General features: G+C 34.5%; 1 protein-coding gene across 2 annotated transcripts; it reads left to right on the forward strand.

The window, feature by feature from the left end:
* Window positions 1–663: 663 nt before the first annotated feature.
* On the forward strand, window positions 664–20,457 carry LOC105263134 (uncharacterized). 2 transcript variants are annotated; one of them, XM_011299152.1, is made up of 8 exons: window positions 664–1,059; window positions 1,172–1,521; window positions 11,616–11,840; window positions 12,515–13,086; window positions 17,257–17,437; window positions 18,111–18,245; window positions 18,928–19,652; window positions 19,943–20,457. In XM_011299152.1, the coding sequence occupies exons 3-8, from the start codon at window positions 11,618–11,620 to the stop codon at window positions 20,309–20,311; spliced, it is 2,205 nt and encodes a 734-aa protein (XP_011297454.1). In that variant the 5' UTR covers window positions 664–1,059; window positions 1,172–1,521; window positions 11,616–11,617; the 3' UTR covers window positions 20,312–20,457. The 2 variants fall into 2 exon arrangements, with proteins under 2 accessions (XP_011297454.1, XP_011297453.1); XM_011299151.1 differs by having other exon boundaries at window positions 664–1,521.
* Window positions 20,458–21,430: the final 973 nt, after the last annotated feature.

The following is a 21,430-nucleotide window of genomic DNA, read 5'->3' on the forward strand; positions in this document are numbered from 1 at the left end:
CGCCACAATTATAAATACCATATTCGGAAGATTATTTCCATTCTCTCGATTATTATCAGACATTCCAACTGACTAAAATGACCAATTGAAATATCAGGAGAGCGCGTCATGATATGTAAAAAAAGTTAGGAAGAGGCTATTGTCCATCTAGGAAAAATACCACCAAAATCAAAATACATCCCTCGTAATTCCGTAAATCAGATTATCTAATTATTAAAAAAGGAGGGAATAATGAGGAAATATATTCTTTTAGATATAAATAATTCTCAATCACTTCCTTGTACTGGATTTCACTGGCTGACTCCCAGTTCTGTCGTAACTCCACTGTTAGATAATTACACTTGAAATTTCAAGGGAAGTAACTTGGAGAAAATCCTAGTAATAACTCCTCTGAATATTCAATCTATTGGAAATTGAATATCATTTGCGGTTAAATTTTCATGATAAGTTTGAAAATTTTAACTTTTATTAAGAAATCCTAAAGTTTGATAAAGTTTTTAAATAAAAATGAACTCTGCAGTGACATGACAAAGAAAGATAAATTATTTTCAAAATATCCCCAAAACTAATAAAGATATCGAAATATTAATAATCACCGTTTTTGTGTATCTCGATTAATTCTACACAAAAGATTTTAACAAAAATTTCGCTATGTACCGTAATTTCGGAGATATTTTAAAAAAATTCACCGAAGAGGGAGTTCCACCAGTTTAGGACAATTATTGAGTTAATATCAATTGGAAATTCAGATGGCTTCGCGTGAAATGTGAATAAATCTGTAAGAGTGTGCCATGTTCCCCAAATGCTTGGAATAGGATTTCCATCGAAAAGTCATGCAACGTCCCCACGTGCCTTCACTCCGAGAAATTCCCCCAGCATTTTTCCATGCCCAAGAGAGCACAAATTCCCCTCCAATGGCTAAAGTGAGAGACAAAATACTCCAACACTGTTACTGGATACCTAACGCAACTGAGATCCGCTATACTGCGTGTTCGTATACCGGTGACCCAAATGAAAATCTTCCAGCCAGTCTCCAGTCCTCGTCCGGGCTTCTTCGTGGTGAGTTCACATGTGCTCTCCAAATTCTTACAACGTTAACAGACTATCATGTGTAATTCCCAAACTGACAGGATTGATAACGAAAAAAGTGCAATAAACAATTTTTTCACAGGTGTTATGGTGATTTTTCAATCCAACAACGAGATTTATCAGTGAAAATCATTTTGCCCAAAGAAAAAAAAAATTGTTCAATTAGTTGTGTCTGTTAATGAATCCAGCTGCACGAGTGCCTCGAAGTCCATCTAAATTGGGTGCAGGATGTAGAAGTCTCGAGAGGCGACGATCCGAGAGAAAAAAAAGAAGACAGGGAAACAACACGCGACTGACTTTTTTAAATAGCTGGGGTAAAGAGGAATTCGAGTGAGATGATGATTTAATGGGAACACGTGGGATTTTTTAACGTGACAACGAAATGAAGGCTTTTACAGTGTTGAAAATATATTGGAGACAGTGATATTAACAGTGAGTATCGGCTTTATTTGTTGGCTCTATTCTGAGGAAATAAACTGACATGATTTCTCCAGAGATATCGATGGAAAATAATGTTTTTTATGCGCATGTTGATAGTTATTTCTGTACCATTTATTAACTTGCTCCTTTGCCGGAGTATTAATTATCCGTATCTTTAGAAAGTTTGATTCTCCTAGATTCTACGATTAATGCACGATCTGCGAATATTTATGGATTTTGTTTCACTAATGGGCACTATTTCCTCGTTTCTCACGAACTCATTTAAATATTAACAATTTGATGATTTCGTCGCAAAATTTGATTCACCTTCATTTGATTTTTAGTCGTACCTTCAGTAATTTTTTATTTAATCCACCGAGAAATTCTACAGCTTCTCTCTTTCATATATCAATCAACAAATAAATCAACAGAGTGGACTGTGCAAACGAAAAATTATCAGGTTTTAATACAAAGTTGATTTTGAAAACGTACGGAACGTATTGTAAATGTTGATAGGAATTATATAAAGATTCTAGAAGTGCTATTCATGTTTTCGTTATCCAGCAACAGCTGGCGAGAGATAATCGCCTTCACAAAACATCAATGATTGTCGAAATCTAGTATTTATGTGCATATACCAGACATACGCTATTAATCAAATGTTCATTATGTAATGGCCTGGCCCAAATGTTCAATGCATAACACTCCGGGTTTTAAATAAATGTCTGACTGGTGTCAATGCACTCAGTCGATTTTTCCACGCCTTCGTGACCCCTTCGTATTGACAGCTAATGACATAACAGTCTCGGTACAAATCTCACGTGTGATTACATCTATCTCATTGTTAGATGATATCTCGTTAATTCTATGCTTTGATTATCCCCAGGGAATCTGTACCCAATGTACCGTAAGCATTATAAATATTGATGATTATAATGATTTTGAATAAGACTCACTCGGAGTTTATGAATTCAAAAATTTACATGTGCCTTCATAAATGAAAGTAATATAGAGTTTATAAAAAAATCAATGTTAAATAATCTTTGAAAAAAGTTTATGAATTTTGGCCTAACATTGAAAAACAAGTCGTTTACTTGATTCTTCTAAAATCTTTTTATTGTTTTCGTTTGAATTTTTTGGTTGAATTTTTTGGTTGAATTTGCTGAATTGCTAATAAAAATTAATTGCAAATGGTTCATAATGCAGTGGTATGAATTGTAATAATCGTTCTTGTTTCTTGATATTAGAACAGACATAAAATTGAGGAAAAACGTTTAAAATTGAGAACAGGCAAATTTTTGTTCAACTCTCACTTTCGCAATAAATAATTCATGTTATATGTGGCGAGTTAGATTGGCAACAGATGAAAACACGCTAGTCGAACGAGATTTTACTTTCCAAAAATGAACAAAGAAACTACGGTAGTGAATTGGTAAAAGTAGACAAGTCGAATTTAATATTTTGATTGATTATCCATTTTCCCTGAAAAACCATTGATCACAGGAGAAAACTTCAAAGATCTTTTTTGTTGCTGATTAAATTTCCCATAAAAAACATCTTATGAAATTTCTTCTAAAAATCGATAGTTTTTCGACAATAAACAAAAAAAAATAGAAAATTCGATTTGCATTTCTTCACAATTCCAACAATCCATTAATCAATTAACTAATTTTTTATACTCGTCCAAATGAAAGTCCGAGCCAGCCACCGAAATAGAGAGTTATAAAAATAAATAAATAGCAGAAGAACAGAAGTTTTAAGCAATCTTAATTAAACTTAAGTTAATAAAAATCCGATGTTAGTATATTTAATCCCATTTTTCCTGGTTGTCCCTCAATATTTGTTATTTGTTGAATAAAAATTTTTGGCAGTGAATCTGGCCCGTCATTAAGCTATCGATAAGATAAAGTGAATCCCGTCTCGAAAAAAGTAAATGCACGCAGAGAATTTTTAAATTAGTGTATAAAACGTGAAAACAAGGAGTGCTACTGATTTTTTAATGACCGGGATAGATGTGTGAAAAGCTCCTAGTGCACACATGACAGGGGTATGTTAGTTTTATCATTATCATAACGACTCGTTACACGGATAATATCATTTGCACGGTTTTGAAGGAGCGTCCATGGTCCCCGTTACAATCACTTTGCTCTCTGTTGCTGTGAGCTCGTTAATTGGCCGAAGGTCATAATCATAAATTCAATTCTACCGAGGCATTACAATAACAACCCACGCATTCACATTAACCGTTGGACACGCCGAAAATGTCAATTGCAATTTTCATTTAACATTATCATTATCTCCGGAAAATATTACACAACGCGACAGAATAGAATTTAAATTGTTAACGTCAAAGTGGGCATGACTTAATTATCCCTTGCAAGCACGCGCGAAATTGTTATTGTCACTGTCAAAAATGTGTCACGGCAAAGTTTTCCGCATCGAAGGACAACTTTATGAATTTAGGGGAATCCCGCCCACAGAATGGACTAGGAACTTTTCAGTAATGATAGATAATTGCAGTTCTGAATGATAAGTTCAAGTTGAATCCTTCTACGATTACTTTTATCTGATTGATTATTTCGACAGATATTTTGGAAGGGAATTCAAGATCTCCGGATTTGTTGGGTGGAAAGTTTATTCAGTGTTCATTATGTTTCACAAAAGAGATATTATGGCTGAAGCCATAGAGAACAAATATAGCATCAAAGCAAAATACATGAAGCAGTCATAAAAAATCTACTAACACATGCTAACATGTAAATAACCCAGCAGAAATGCGCGATGACCGACGAAGTCACAGAAAGCGTTAATAATGAAGAATAACAAATAATAATAATAAATAGCAATAATAGGTGGAGATTATTATGTGAAGGGCTGTCCAAATGCAGAGGAAAATGAGATCAATGGAGACTTCGGGATATGGTTATGCTTCAGAGAATGGAATTGACTTTTCTCGATTGAGGATCACTTGATTATGGTTTGAAAAAGGCGAAAAATTGTTGTAAATTGAGGCCTCGCGTAGGTCGTCGCGTCTTCAGCGGAATTTCAATAGAGAAAGAGAGAAGTCGCGTGGGAACGCATCGGCCGATAGTTTTCCGCGGCCTATCCTCTCCTTCAAAGAAAATTACAGAGTTGAGGTAATTCTTCTCTGGGATGTAGGTAAATGTGTCGTAAAAGTCCGACATTAGCGTACCATGCACTTCTTTTTTTTTTGTTTATATTTATTTTACGATTGAAGTGGAACGGCATTGCCAATTGGATCTACTTTTGGATGGAGTCGGCGTAGAAAGCTACTGCACTTTGAATCTCAGTGAGAAAATTATGGGAAGATCTGGGCTACGTGTTATGATATTCATGGGGAAAGGAAAGTACTTTCTTTGTTTGGAGGTGTTTGAGGGATCCAGTGATTTTTAGATTATTATTCAGATTTCAGACAGTGAGATTCTCCAATGGGTGTCCATTTTTTTTCCTCCGTTAAGCGCTTTTTAATCGTATATTCACGAAATCTTGCGGGTTATCGTGGCGCCAGTGTTGCCGCATTTACTCTACCATTCCCCATGGCCAACAGTGACATTTCGGCAACATCGCGTAGCTTGCGGTTTTTTTCCAATCGTGCCGTTTTACAGCCTGTTAGAATTTTCTTGTAATTTCAGCCATAAACACATTTAAATTTTCAATTATATGAGTTTGAAATTAATATTAATCAAAGGCCGTCACTAAAGTTCTCATTTATCTTAAAAAGTCAAGAGAATTGGGTTTTTCTTGTAAAATGTACATGTTTTTTCAATGAAAGTTTAAATTTTCATGCCCGTCATGAGAATTCAACATGAAGTTCAATTGAATTTTCGACATTTTCTTGGTTTTAATGAAAATTAAAACAGAATTACCAGAACACCAAAAAAATTGACTGAATCGTCAACAAAGGAATCTCCAAAACAGTCATGTCACTTGATCGCTGTTAAAATTTCTACACGGAGAGAAATATTCAGTAAAAATTACGGAATTTTCAGTTCACTTACCGATTACGGAGTTGATTCGAAAAATTTAAGTGACGGTATCGTTATTTTTCGCTGATAATTCAGATAAAAATTAGGGAACACCGCGGAAAAATTCCGTGACTTTAGATAAAAATTACGTGACATTTCCGTAAAATTTCCGACAACCACATTTCGCTCCAGAATTACGAAAAATACACGTAATTTTTATTGAGTATTTCTCTCAGTGTAGTTATTTATCTCTAGTTATTTATTTCTAGTGTCAATTTCAATTGGTGAATTGATTCCTCACCATTTTTCCATGCAGCTTCCGCCCATGTTATGAGAAATGCGCAGTACAATTCGCTCTCTCGAAAAAAATAACAAATTACCTGTAGCTGCAGTACAAAAATTGAAACCATAAAATCATAACGGATTTACAAGTGTTACACGATAAAAAAGACAAGGTATTCTTGTGAAACGACTGTGGTACCTGGAATCTTGTAACATAGAGACACTCTTCAATTGAGGTATACGTACAGAACACGTATAACGAGCATTAAGGACAGGGGGATAGACGTAGCGGTATGCGGCTTGGCCTAGAAGTCATTGAAAGAAGTCTAGAAAGAGAACTAAAAGATAATCGAGACGAGGTATGAGACAAGAGGGAAGGAAGCGGGTGTGTCGCTCGATTAGGCTGGAATGCCAGAGAGATGTTGCTGATCAAGGTCAGAGGGAGAAAAAAAAAATCTAGAATGGAGTTGTGCTAGAGTGGATCAACTTATACACAATATTGTGAGGTCCATAAATAAAATACATAAACACTTTGATCACTCATCCAGTGCTTGTGGCGCTTCCCCGAGAAATTACCGAGGAATTCATCTCGGTATGATAGAATTATCTCGGTTCGTTGTTCAGGGTGTGGACAGATTGGAATTGATGGATATTTTAGTCGACTTTTCACCGGAAAAATTGGCCCTGGTAATAGGGCGTGTGCTATGCTTCGGCGAATTCAATAACGGAGTTGGAGAAATGATAAACCAGTTGTCTTGCCTCGATTACCAACTGACCCACTTTGACCCAGGTCATTCGAGTATGAACTGTAATAATGAACTTATGCGGGTTAGTGATGATCGAAGTGCTTTTTCTGGATGGGAGTTGACCCTTGAGGTCAATGAATCCATATCCCACCAGGAAAAATTTACGGCTTTGGAAATTTTCTTTAATATTCTGAATAGCTCTCATTTTTACCGGGAAATATATGAAAAATATTTATATCTGTCCATGGATTTTTTATCATCTCATGTCATATGAAGTTGGACCGTTGAAAAATTATACTTTTACAATTTTTCGTTGACGAATCATTTATTTTTTTTGAAAATTCTAGCCTTTTGCTATTGTCTGGTCTATATTACACTGGCAAACCGGAAATTTTGGAGATTCAAGCAATAATTCCCCCGAATTTTTAAACTATTGAAGATTCAATTATATTAGCTGTTGAATTTTCATGATGAGCGCGAAAATTCAAGCTTTGATTGAAATATTAATTACTATTTAATATAAAAATCTATTTTTCTGGAAGTTTGAAAATAAATGAGAAATTTAATGACCGTGTCTAATGAGTATTGAATTTAAACTCATATAATTGAAAATTCAAATGACTTTGTGACCGGAAATGAAAAAAATTTTGGTAAATACCAAATTCATATAATTCAAGTTAAATCATTTTTTATAATGAGTGCTTGCGTAGATGTACGAGACTTCTCACTCCTCTTCTAGAGGTATACATTTTTTAAAACGTTTTATTTCATTAAATTTAGTAAATTCTTGCTATTTTATAATTTAATCTAAATCATACCAGCTCTCGGTGTAACCCAGGGTTCGCGACGGGGACGCGGCTGGTATGAACCCCACAAAGGTCGACGACCTAGAGGTCGGTAAGGTAGTACTTTACAGAAATTTAAGTGTACTATTATGAACCCTTGGGAGCTGACAATGGAAAATTCACATTTTGGAAAATATATTCTTAAAACTCTTGAATTGGCTTTTATAAAAAAAAATACCCAAAATATCGATTTTCCTTGTTTTCAATATATTTTTACATATATTTTTACATAACCTATTGTTTTCTAAACTTTTGACATTTTACGTCGGTAAAAAACTCCATTTATTTATTTATTTTCTTTTTTGAGTTATGGAGCCTTTTAAATAAATAAAAAAATATTTGAAATTGTACCAATTTATGTTGAAATAGTACATAAAATATGTGTCATGTATATTTTCTGTATATTTTTTACTGAGCGAAACTGTAGCATTAATAAATGTGAAAAAAATCTCGTAAAGGTGAGCAGTGAGCGACATTTAAAATCCTCGAGTGAATAACAGCCTGTCAATGCAATTTATTTTACATTTTTACTACTGTCTCTAAGTTCATGCTTTTCTCCTTATTTATTTACTCACTTCTCTAATTCTATTCTATTATATCAGGAATTGTTCAATGACTAAAAACCCCAGATTTCGTTAATATCACCATTAAAATAACTAAAGCTCATAAAATTCATTGAAGTCATCACCAAATAACGATTTTAGAAATTCAGAAGAAACATTCCATGCAATTTAATTAACAAGCAGTTTATTTTTACGAATAATTTAATTAATAAGTGTTAATACTCATCATAAAAACAATTGATATTTTTTTTTTTAATAAAAGTTGAAATGAATGGAATGGAGAGTTTCCGTTAAGGTGTGGAATGCCGATGTAAATTCTCGATGGAAAGTGGAGAAATTTACGGTAAATCCTCAGAAAATTCTAGCATATGGATTCTTTCGAGTGAAATTTCCGAGTGTCCAATTGACCGTGATGATTGGAAAGAGGAAATGGGAAGGTCAGAAATGAAAATAGGATCTCTGAATTTTTATCACTCGATGCTTTAACGCATGAGTGGAATTGAGAGTTGCACAAGAGAAATAAATAATGGGGGAGTGAGCGGGCATTGCTCTTACGAAAATGGCGGTTTGCCTACTTCTATTTATCTCTACAGAGACTATTGTGAGCTCAGACAAAGGGCAAATGCATTTCATTTGGGGCAATTGAATTTTTTACTAGCTAAAGAAAAGATTATTCGGGATGAAACATAATCTGTAGTTTGGATTACACTTGAATTGTTGGGTTTATGTTTCGGAATATTCAGAGTGGGAAGCGGTGGCAATTTACGATAAGCTCATATAATTTTCTTGCTCAATGAGAAAAAATGTAACTGTGGATCGTAAAATTATTATGCTCTCTGAGGCGCGGAGGAATGTTTCCGGATTGCTCTCTGGAATTTTACGGAGGTGTAAATGATAGATTTAATTTTGGAACAATAAATAATTGAAGCATGAATAGTCAGGGCCCAAGTACCATCTTGAAAATTCTAAACTGGATGTTCTGTGGTACTCCAGTTAAAATCCATTGCAATTATTGAAAGCTCGGGAATAAGCTAACATAGTTGCTCCTATTCCCAACTTCTTCAGTTCCATAATATTTTCATTTTATCCTGTACCCTCGATTCAACTTCTTTGAGTCATCTCTTTATTCTTGTGGATGTTCATGTAGTTGTAGGTGCATTTCCTACTTCGCTTTTCCTTCAAGGGCAATTTATTTACAATTAAGTAAACTATTTACTCAATTCTAAGTAATAGTTTTAAGTTCATTTTAAATGGAGGGTCAATTGAAGACTTACTTCAAGAAAATGGAACTTGCATTGTGACCACAATTGTATTGATTATAAAAATTTCTACTTTCCTGATCTGATTACTCATCTCCATCAGAGAAATTCTTGTTTCCATTGCACCATCACTTTCATTATCAATTCCAGTGCACGGAAAATTGATCTCAAGTGTTGTCTTATTCGTGTGAGATATTATATAAGTCATGAAAAATTCAGTGACACAAATTGAATTTCTAGAGAGGACATAATTTTTAGTGAGTTTGTGGAGAGGATTTAGAAATTCTCGCTAAAATCTCATTCTGTTGAAATACTTTTTTCTCTCGTTGTGAAGAGTAAGTTTACAAGTAGACTTTTCAAATTGACAAGGGAATATTGTCATGCATTAAGTAAATCTTCGTTATCAATGTTTTTTTTTCTTGATGTCTGAAAGAGTGAAGAAGGTCTTGAGCCACGTGGTGTGAATACGTTATGTCTTAACCGGAATGTCAAGTGTGCGCGATAAAATACGAGAAAGTATACACAAGAGAGTGTCCAGGACAGGAGAAATGAACACACAAAAATTTAACAATGACTTTTTTTTGTGGGCGCGACTTGTGACCCCTGCAATGGCATTCTTTAAATTTTCATTCAGCCCTGCGGTTCCTTTTTCAAAAATATCTCCGATACAAAAAGAGATAACAATTACTTTATCATAACACTTTTTGTAGCCCTTGATTAGCTCTACAAAAAAGGCTCTTATCACTTTTTAATAATTTCTGCGAGTTTCGGGGGTATTTTGGAAAAAGTCGCGGATTTTTTGGAGATGGGGAGCGCAACATGAATCGATTTTTTTTAGCAAACCCTTTGTTATGAATTTTTTCTGAATAAATCTTGAAAGATACTCAGGACTCAGTACAGAGCACTCGCATGAGATTTCTTTTACGTGACCTAGGTCTTTTGTGTGGAGACAAATAGGCCAGTCGAACGAATCCACTCTCTCGCGATTTCGCTAATTTCGCTCTTTTCAAAAATTAATGAGCATTCAAGCGCCTCCACTTTCGGCTTGAATAAAGCATAATCTCTCGTTTGATTAGCCTTTATTTACATAAAAGTATGCCTAGAGAGATCGATTGGAAAGGCGAGAAAAACATACGTATTTTCGATAATGTAAAAGCTAAGGTATTTCAGTGAAATATTCAAAGTAGAAAACGTAAATTATTTACCGAGAAAAAGTTTATTTCCATAAATTCCATGTTAAAACGCAGAGCATTCTAAAAATATAGAATGTCTATATATTTAGGTTGGGCCATCGAAAAACGGTACCTCAGACTTTTCCAATCCCATAAACTTCAATAAATTATCGTTTAAATTTTACTGGTTTTCACCGCCCGCATGTTATGATTCTACACCAACGAACATTGAATTCCTTATCTGATCTCCCATTCGCAAAACTATTGACACACTTGAAAAAATAGAATCTACTGCGTTGATATTAATAATAAAACCGATTGTAACAACAAACGACAAATTAATGAAATCCAACCCATTGGAAAGATTATTTAAAAATTATTGGATCCAAGCTTGGAATCTAATTGTTAATCAACCCTTGAAGTTATCTAGATAACTTCTAGCAATTATTGATTTTGTTATTAACCAAAAAATTACTGACTTAAACCTCATTGAAGATTAATCACTTTTATGATTTTTCTGCATTGAAGTTTATCTGTGGAATATATTAAAATAAAATGCCCGTAAAATCTCCACTAATTCTTATATATGTACATTAATTTCACATAAACACGCATTCAATAATATTAAAACCTAAAAAATAGCAATAAAATCTTTTGGTTTTCGGGGATGTCCTCGGGTACAAAATTCACTCTGTCGTTTTATTTTCTCATTTAAGTAAGGATAGTTTATAGCCACATTCTTTTCGGGCTATCGCTTGGTTGTAAAATCAAGGGAAATGCCCACAGTCCTTTCTTAGTTTTTATAACATTTGGATATTTCCAAACTATATCTGGTGACCAGAATGAGTCAGAAAAAGGAAAAAGGAAATATTACTGGGGGTAGAAATTATATTGCCCTCTCCGGGGTAACTGAGTCTAACTTGTAATACCTGTTCAGTCTCTTGTAGATATTCATTCCGTGAAGTGCCTTCTGTCTGTCAAGTCTTAGAGATATTCAAAATTAAAATCATTTCTGAAAGTTAACAAATGTGTTTGCTTATTTAATACCATAATCCAATAAAATGAAAAATACAGATTATTTTTTAAACAAAAGCTTTTATTTAGCCCTTTTATAATCCATTCATTGAAAAACAAAAATAAATTGTTTTCTCAGAGCTTTGAATTTCTTATATTTCCCATGAGTTTTGGATTGTAAACGGTTTGATAGATCTCAGATGCCTAAAGGTTAACCCTCGGATGGAAATGAATTTCAGAGATGCGCAGCGAAGTGGGCGAATGGCTGGCAACTTGTGTCGGTTCACCAATTTGCATTCTCCTGTTGTCCTGGTCTTTGCTCATATACCAGAATCAGCCATCGTCCTTGAAGAGAAGGATCGACGTACTCACTGTTGCTATTATCATTGAGAGCTTAGCTCATGAGATTGGTCTACTGCTATATGCCATACTCACGCTCATAAGACCTGCCAATCACTTCGGAGGTAAATATCGTCCTGCATCCTAATTACATTCACTTAATTAATTAGTTAATTTTAATCGCTGGCTGTGTTCATGCGCGAAGTAAAAATTCAACTTTTCCCATTTTTTATATCAAAGTTTCTTGCATTATTTTCCGTATTTAAGCATTTTTAAGTATTTTTTAAAAACCGGAAGCATCGGATGTAATTCCGTTGTTTCCAGGAAGCATTCAGAAAAAATATTCTGTTAAATTGTACATTTCATCATTAATTTTATTTCAAAATACGATTTGAAATTAAAATTTTATGAATCACAAATTGTTAGCTTATATACTCAATAAATTATGCAACAAATCCAAGAATTTACGATGTGATTGGTAAAATGTCGACTTCAATTTCGATTACAATTAAATATAAAAAATGTATTGAAGAATATACGAAATTATGATCGATAGATGCGATGATATAAGCAATACATATGGATATATATATCAATGCAGATCAACAAGATTTATAACAAAAAATTGGTTTGCATATTTATTATTGAGTTGGATTATTCATGGTGGTGTAATATGATACCTTACGGTACAACATAATAGTGTAGAGGAATAAGAGAAAATATCGAGTGATAAAAAGAGAGTTTGGTAACGGAATCTAATAATGAAATTGTACTGAAATAAAAATGTTATCACCCATAGAAATATGCTCCACCCTCGTCTGGCTGCTGAACACATCCCGGATTCTTCAGGAGCTGACATTAACATCAATAGCTGTTTTCGCGGCAATCAGTAAAGATGAATTTACCGTGACGAAAAATCATATTAAGTACCACTTGGTATCTCTGACAGTAATAAGCGCCTGCATAGGCTTCACCGGAATACTAAACTTCGAGCCTGAGACCTGTGTATTTCTCGCTCAAGATGTATCTCCCAAGTATGGACTCTTCGTCAATTCTCTTCGAGCATTGCTGCTATTAGGGACCATTTGCGGTCTTTGTGGAGCAATTTTCAAGGATGCCTGCCGCAGCCCAAAGTCCGAATTGCTCCAGTCTGTATCGGATTTGTCGGAGGCTAGCTCCAAGAATTCTTCGGGTGCTTTCGAATGCCATCCACACCATTGGGATCCATCAAGTGGATCTTGCACCAGTGGATCAACGAACTCCAGGGCTTGCCTGAGAAAGAGAAGACCGAAAGTTGATGAGACAGGAAGCAGCTCCACTGTCTACAGCATTATCTTTGTTTGTTATATTTTTGATCATCTGCCGGTTTTGGTGAGTATTTTTTTTTATCAACCAAAAAACGAAATTTTTTTCGACTCGACTCAATCAACTCGCAGAAACAAATAATTCTTCTCCAATTCGAAGAATCATTTGGCTTTTCTATGTTTAATCATTATTATCAATTTAATTCTCTTAATATTCATTTTGAAATAAATTTTTTTTGGTTTGTTTATGTTATTAATAAATTATTATCTCATCCAAAGAAATTCTCTATTAATATTTAGCACAGTATTTTATAGTTTTGATTAGTTTTGTTCAGAGAATTATAAATTATTAATAAATTTTTAATCACTACTTCGTTGAAGAATTAGTTAGAAGACGGGAGTTTTTCGAATGGACGTTACAAAATCAATTCTCCGGGTTCAGTAGCACATTCTAAATCAGCTCTAGGTGAAATAGAAAGGTCCAGCTACTTTTTAAATTCATCATTATCATTGCTGCCTCTAATCCGATTAAAATTGACAGAACTATTGATTTGAAAAATGTTCATCCTTTGACTTTTCACTGACCCCTTTCCTCGCGTTAAATCTCCGATAATTTCTTTACATTTTTTAAGCCGCATGCATCCAATCGGAAGTGGAATTTCTCGAACTGTTGACTTCTAGTGAAGGAGTTAGTCTTATGAATTCGTTGTTCTCATTCTTTACGGTTTTTCGCCAATGCGGTTGAATAAGTTGGTCAGTCATGGAGATTTACGATGAATAACGATCGAGGGAGAGTGTTGCCGAGTGAAAATCCAGACCTACTTTATTTTTGTTCTCATTCGTTAATATATTCCATCGGTGAATGAAAAACACGTGTTTAATGGCACGTGCTGTTGAATTTTACAGTCAAATCCTATCGCATTTGCTAGAATATTTCTATCAACTATTCTAGTAAAGTTTGCGGCAGCTTTAGGGTTTTTTTTTCATCGAAGGTGCACCATTCATATTTATTTTGATATTAGATCCCTCGGAATTTGAAAGCTGGTGGAACAGATATCGACTTAAAAAATAAAGAATTCATGTAGAGAAATTGTGAGAGATTCAGGGAAATAAATTGTTGAGAGAAAAGGGAAAATTTATTATTTTTTTGTGGAAACTCCAAGATTTTTCCTACAATTTTTTGTTTCTCCATTAAATCGCAGACGTTCCTTATAAATAATAATAATAATAATATAAATAATGACAATAAAAGCAATAAAAAATATATATACTAACATTTTTAGGGATTCAGAAAAATAAAACACCTTGAGAAAAGAGTAAATAATTATAATGTTATGTAATAATAAAATAAAATTTGTTGCGCGAAAAATCCATTAATTAATATTTCGATTGATAATTTAATAATACAAATTAATGAAGAATTAATATAGAATTTGAAAGGATTGAGAATAATAAATGACGTTGAGGGGAAAATAAAATTCGTTAGTTTTTTAAAGTGATGAAGGAAAATTCAAACTCGTTTTGTGTAGCTGAGTCTGGGAAGTATGAGTTGAGGTGTGTCGATTCGATTTAGTGATGGTTACGAGATCAGGTCAACAGTTTCACTCGCACGATTTCGAATGGCCATTCGACGTGCGTAGAATGCACATTGAAGTGAATTAATCGATTTGTATTGGAAGGGGAAGTGCATTTATCCAACAGGTGGTATCAATATGATAAATGGTAAAAATTTTCAAAATTTTCAAAACCCATTGAATTTTCCATTAAAAAATTCTACCTTTCTCCCAATTAAATTTGATCCGGTGAATTTTTATGAATATTCGAGTATAAATATTGAGTTTCACAACAAATAATTTAATCATTGCGTAATGTATCGGGAAAATGCTGTTCAATTAACGCGACGACTTTTTATTCATTTTGAAATGACTAACTCGCGGTGTAACTTTGAATATTTTTATGGGATTGGGGATAATTGGGTAATTATAATGCGCGAGGACCAGCGACATTGACAGGTATTGAGTGCACAGGAATGAATATGAATTATCCTCAAGAAAAATGGGCGCATGCGGTGATAAGTCGACGGGTGAAACTTTCGCTGCAGCTCCCTGAAGCGCAAACAACGAATTTTATTTCAATACAACAAATCGGGGCGTAATTCTAGGGGGAATAAAAATAACTGCAGATTAATAATTGGGGAGTGAGAGATAACTATTATCGGGAAACATTCATCGAGAAATTTGTGTAATGACATACTTTCTTATTGTACATTTGTACTTTTACTGTTTACAAATTTTCCCTCAACTTTTTAGAGTCTTCTCTCTAGTCCAATTTCTTCTTTAGTTTCACGTTATATCTTTATATATTTCAATTCAATTTGCAACGGAAAATTCAACATTTTATGAAAATCAAATTGGAATTGATTTTATTTCAACAAATTTGGGGAGTTAATATTGGAAAAAAATTTGATAAATATTTAGGTGTAATTATTCTTAAAAATTTACATAAATCCGTAAACATCAGGTGATTACTTCTGTGAATTATCAATTAATCAACGACATTATGATTTTTTCCGCTGAATTGAATGATGAAAATTATTCATTGCTCAGATATCGTTTTCTAACAGTACATTATTTTGAGTGAAAAAAAATCACTCAGGATTGTGACAGTAGATTTTCAACAGAAATGGGAATAGTAAGTGTAATTATGTTACGTATTTCACATGAGGAAGTCGCACCCAAAGGTTCATCCAACCCGGCATCCGGTGTGCAGTCACTCGTTCGAAAATCCTCGTTTGACAGTTTTCTCGTTTTTGGTTGTCATTATGTGGTTGTCAACATCTCCACATCACCCGCGCCATTTTCATTCTTAATTATTGGAGTGGAATTAAATTATCTCGATTGGGTGAGGGCTAATCAATTATTATGGCGCTTATAATAAAATCCTTTGCATTCATCGATTAATATTTGATGCCTGAAAGTGTCGATAATTCAATAATAATAATTTAATAAACAACGCACTTAAACATACCAATTGTAATTGTTAGATGCCAATCAAATTACTCTACTCCCACTTTAAAAACGTAATTATAAAAATAATAAAATAATCATTAATAACGTAACGTAACGTTATTAATTACGTAATAACGTAATTTATTTCTATGAAATATCGGTAGATTTCGGCTAAACTTTATTTGAAGAAAAAAATAGGGAAAAAATGTGAATGAGGATTTTAATGAATAATATTAAGATGAAAAATTTCTGAAAATTGATGATTTAATCTTAATTATTTCTCCTTTCATCTCTACTTCAAATATCTAATTAACTACCAGCGGATTGACTTCCAGCCCAATTTAATCCCCTCGTGATTAACGAAATAATGTCTTACGTCGGTGAAGACTTTCGATTTTACTTTTGTACCTCAAGTGAAAACGAGTATGAACGGTCGCGCTTTCAGGACTTCTGTTCGTTATCCACAGACTCGAGACTTTTGTATGAGATTTGCAAAAAAAAAATACCTCTCTATGTGTGCATGAATTAATCCATCTACCACAGACACACTATCCCCTCTCGATGCATTTGTAATTACGATAGCACGCGTGAGTAATTATTATTGTAATTATTTTCACAATACAGACTAAGTTTCAACGGTTCGAGTGAAATGTCTGTTTCGATTTTGCTCTGTTGGTCGCAACGGTTCAGGTAATTTTTCATGACGATCTTTTCGTTTCGTGTTTCCAGTGTTGGAATTTTCAGATATTCGCGGAGGGAAATTTTTATTGAGGTGAAATTCATCTCTATAACTCATGAAATTTTCCACAACTTTTTATTTCTCAATTAAATTCCACATATTTTTCATAACGACACAATAACAATAATCATAATAAAAAAAATACAGAATAAATAATAAGATAGAGTCCAAGCATTTGTCCGTTGAAAAATGAACCGATAACTGAATTGCGGAAAAAATTACTCAATTACCAAATCTTGTAGGTTGTAATTTTTTTTAAATCCTCACAGTTCCAGAGTTATAGTAAAATCTATTAAATTTCAATGATTGTTGGTAAAATTAATCTCTCCAGCGAAATGTTTTGTGCACTGAAATATCCAGTGCAAATATTTCGGGCGAAAGCGGAGAAGAAACTACTTTTCATAATTATATCTTAGCGGCTGTTTAAAATTATAATTCAACTCGTCACGATAATTTCGCTGGATTTATTATTCTCATTATTTTTTCCCAGATTGTATCGCTCAAACCGGAACTCTTGAGGGGCTTCTGCACAGTTCAGAATATAGCAATATGGCTGCCACTGATGAAGGATACACTACTTCCGGTGTTTTTGGCAATGTTCGACAAAATGTTCTGCAGATATGTCGCCAAGGTCTATACGAAGCAAGATCGCTCTCGAAAGCTGGCGCATTGTGAGTGCATGGAGATAAATATTCTCATAATACCACAAGAGCTTTAAAATTACCTATTATTTCCCTGAAGGTTCCCTGCAAACAAATAAAGCCCTCAAGTTTTTCAGGAAAAAGAATCTCAAAAGCTTGACTCTTTTAAACGTTGCGGGAAATGCCAGTTAATTTTAAATCTCGTGTTCTATTTGAGGGGTTATTTTTCTGGCCTAAATGTCGGCCAATAGAATTGAACCATGAGTCGAAACAGAAATGAACTCATTCAAGAAATAAGAATTTTATATGTGTCAGTTTGTCGTGGGGTTAGTTTGACTGGATCATGTTTTATTTATTTATTTATTTATTTCTAACCTCGCGTCGCTTGGATAAAAACGCATTTTCGGCCACAATGACATAAAATGGCATCATAGCCACGACGAAAAAAGTGATTCTGACTCATGCGCGTTATAATCCTCGCTTTCGGCTCGAACTATAAAGCCGATTCACTTTTTCCGTCCTAGGTGTGAAAAATACTATTATTTATAGCCACTATACCAGAGATTATCAAAAAACGATCAGTATAATAGCATGTATGCTGCAATATGTGGCGGCGAATGGAGCAATTCTATTGGCTGAAATTTGGACGGAAAATAATCCCGATTATGTGTGTATTACGAATTATTTATTTGTTTGATTGAAGGTGGACTTGATGGAAAGTTCAGGCACTTCGAGCAAGATGCGGAGTACAAACTTCAATTAAATCTCAATCACGGATTAAAGTTTCCACTGACTAATGGTAGCCTCTACGGACGACTGCACAGTCATCAAAATCGAAGTGAGTTTAAGTAACAAATCATAATTAACTATTATTATATTCAACAATTGAATAACAAATTCACAAATTTATCGGGTTAACATAACATTAAAATCAGGACTTTTTCCACCGGAATAAGAAATTCTTCGTTTATCAATCAGTTTAAATTCATTCTTAGTTTCATCTTGTCAACAAAACTGGAATTAGAACAGAAATACTAATTAAGGTTCGAATAGAGAAATCGGATACGAAAAATTTTTATGAGAGAAATTTCAAATGAGTGATTGAAGAGATGAAAAACTATGAGAATTGAAGGATTAAGTCGTAATTTTCGGTTTATTCGTTAAAGTAGTGAATTTATCAATCGATTTCTGTATAAAATGTTTAACAATTCTAAAAATTAAATTTTATTGCTTGAACTCACTGTATTAGTTATTGACGGTCATTATAAAATAAAAAATCATCCATGAATGCCATCCTAAATATATTGTTATAGATTCTATTTATCGAATCCATATTTTTTTGAGTGCGCGCCAAATGCTAGATACTATATTATATATAATATAATATATAATAGAAGCTATATTATATATTATATTATATATAATATATAATTATTATAAATTATTTTCTGGGGATCGATGTGGAAGAAATTAGCCAAGCGATTAAACCTCAACTATAATTTTCCTCATTAATTTTGCAGCGCGAACGGGAACAATAACAATGGGTATCCAGCATTATCCCCGGGCTCAATCTCTGAACGAAGACAATGCCTACGGCTCTCTTCCGGCTGAATTAACATCTTTCACTTCATCAACCTTCGAGCCCCGTCACTCCAAAGAATCAAAATCAATCGTGTCAGATCAGCACTCGGCACAGCGTCTCCTGCGGCTGAACGAGAGCTTGGATTTCACAAATCGCCGTAAAATCGGCAGCACTGATGTTTTTGGCCAGAACATGGAGAATTTGGTGCAGCTGGAGGAGCCGAAGCGAAAGTTCGCCAAGAGTCTGGATGAAATTCGAGAGGAGGGGCCCAGAAAGCAAATGAGGAGCACCTCCAGGCTGGAGGATATAGGGAGGGAGCGAGTTAAGGCATCAGCCATCATCAGGAAGGAGGAGGAGGAGTTTACGAGGAACTTGGTCAGGAGAAATCAGAGCTTCGATTATTCCAAGTACACCAGGGCTGGACTGGACTCCAGGACCTACGATGCCAAGGATCTTTTCAAGAAGGACAGGAGTTTTGAGGGCAAGAGGGAGGAATTTCGAGATCAGGAGGCTGGGTATGAGTCCTCTGATGATGAGAGCTGTGATTTTGGCAGTGGAGATTTTGATACCATGAGTTCCTGCAAGAGCAGGAGTAGAAGCTGCTGCTCCGTTACAACTGTTGCCAATGATGACTTCGAGTTTTTCCAAAGGAAGGGGATGAAGGTGATTTTTTTCACAAATTTTTAATCCTTGGGTGGAAATGATGTCAGAACGGGGATAAAAATCGCTAGACGAAATTCATCAAGATCTTAACAAATAACTCAAAGTAGATATTTACTTCCCAGATTTTTATCTCCTTTATTCTCTTTTGACAACCGAGTTATAATATAGGTAATAGATTAACCAAAAGCTAATAGGAAATGCAATAGAAATAAAATCGAATTTGAAAAATGACGATTTACTTGCACTCTAACATTGGTTTTAACATTGAATTCTAATTTGTTCTAATTTAGGCAGACGACCTTCTTCCCACAAAGAAAATCCTTGACACGAAAATCAACATGAGGACTTTCACTCCAAAAATCATCGATAAGACTTGGACTAACGAAACTGGATCGCAAATGCGAGAGACTCTAAAAGAACCATCGACAAAACCCATTATTCAATCGTATCACCTGAAGAAAATCAGTCCCGGGTACTCAATGAATGATTTAGACAAGCTATACCCCGACACGAAACATCCAAATGTTTCTATGGCAAGTCTCAAAAGTGCATTAATAAAATCCGATGTCAGTTATCTTGACAATGGAGAAATCTGCAGACACAACATCGGCGGTTCAGCTCCGGACTTCAAGAGAATTTTCGTCACTGATTTCATCTGATGATGCTCTCTATTGTTAATTATTGAACCGGAAGTTCTCAGTGAATTGCTGTAATATACTCATTAGTTAGAAAATAATGTTATTAACCAATCTGTATATAATCGTTGTATATTTGTATCTTAAAATTTGAATATAAATGTTATTACTTTGAAACGTATTGAGATGGGTAAACATTCATTTGATGAACGTTGTGAAATGAGAGTTAAGGCCCGGATGGACTGTCTGGAAAAGATAATTTACTCCAAATTTGGGACTTCTAATTACTCTGTCAATTAATCGTTTCTTCCGATAATTGTTAGCTAGCGGCCTAGTTGTTGACAACCACTCGAACGCTAGCTAACAATTATTGAAAAAAACGATTAATTGCCAAAGTAATTAGGAATCCGAATTTCGGAGTAAATTATCTTTTCTAGATAATCCACCCGAGCCTTAAAATAAACTGAAGGACGCGCTTCTAAAAGTTCATCCTTTATGAAATAGTATTTTTCACGCCTAGGACGGAAAAAGTGAATCTGACGAATGCGGCTTTAGAGTCCGGGCCGAAGGCCATGGCAATAATGCTATTTTATGTAATTGTCGCCGAAAACGCGTTTTCATCCGAGCGAAGGGAGGTTAGAAAAGCGTTTTACCCGCCGCGATGACATAATAGTATATTTCTCACGTGGGGAGGAAAAACAGATTAGTCTTCCCCACGTGCAAAATTGCTACCCGAGCCGAAGGCGAGGGTGGTAAGCACGTGGGGAATGCTTGTCTGTGTTTCCTCCCGAGGGTTGAATACGATTTTTCTGCCGAAATGCGGCGAAAGTGTCGTTTCTAACCGAGCGAGGTTAAAAACGCGTTTTCGGCACAATTCCATAAAATAGCATCATAGCCACGGCGAAAAAAGTGATTCTGACTCATGCGCGTTATAATCCTCGTCTCCGACTCTGACTATAAAGTCGCATTCGTCAGATTCCCTTTTTCCGTCCTAGGCGTGAAATATACTATTTTTAAGGACCGCATGGACTATCTATCGAACGTCATCTTTTATTTAAATTTTATCTGGTTAGCCTAAAATATATCAAAATTTGAGATAAAATTTGTGTAGCAGGTACCACTCGAATGGTTATAAAGAGTTAC

Source organism: Fopius arisanus, unplaced genomic scaffold, assembly GCF_000806365.1.
Source record: "Fopius arisanus strain USDA-PBARC FA_bdor unplaced genomic scaffold, ASM80636v1 scaffold00013, whole genome shotgun sequence".
In the NCBI taxonomy this organism is placed as follows: domain Eukaryota; kingdom Metazoa; phylum Arthropoda; class Insecta; order Hymenoptera; family Braconidae; genus Fopius; species Fopius arisanus.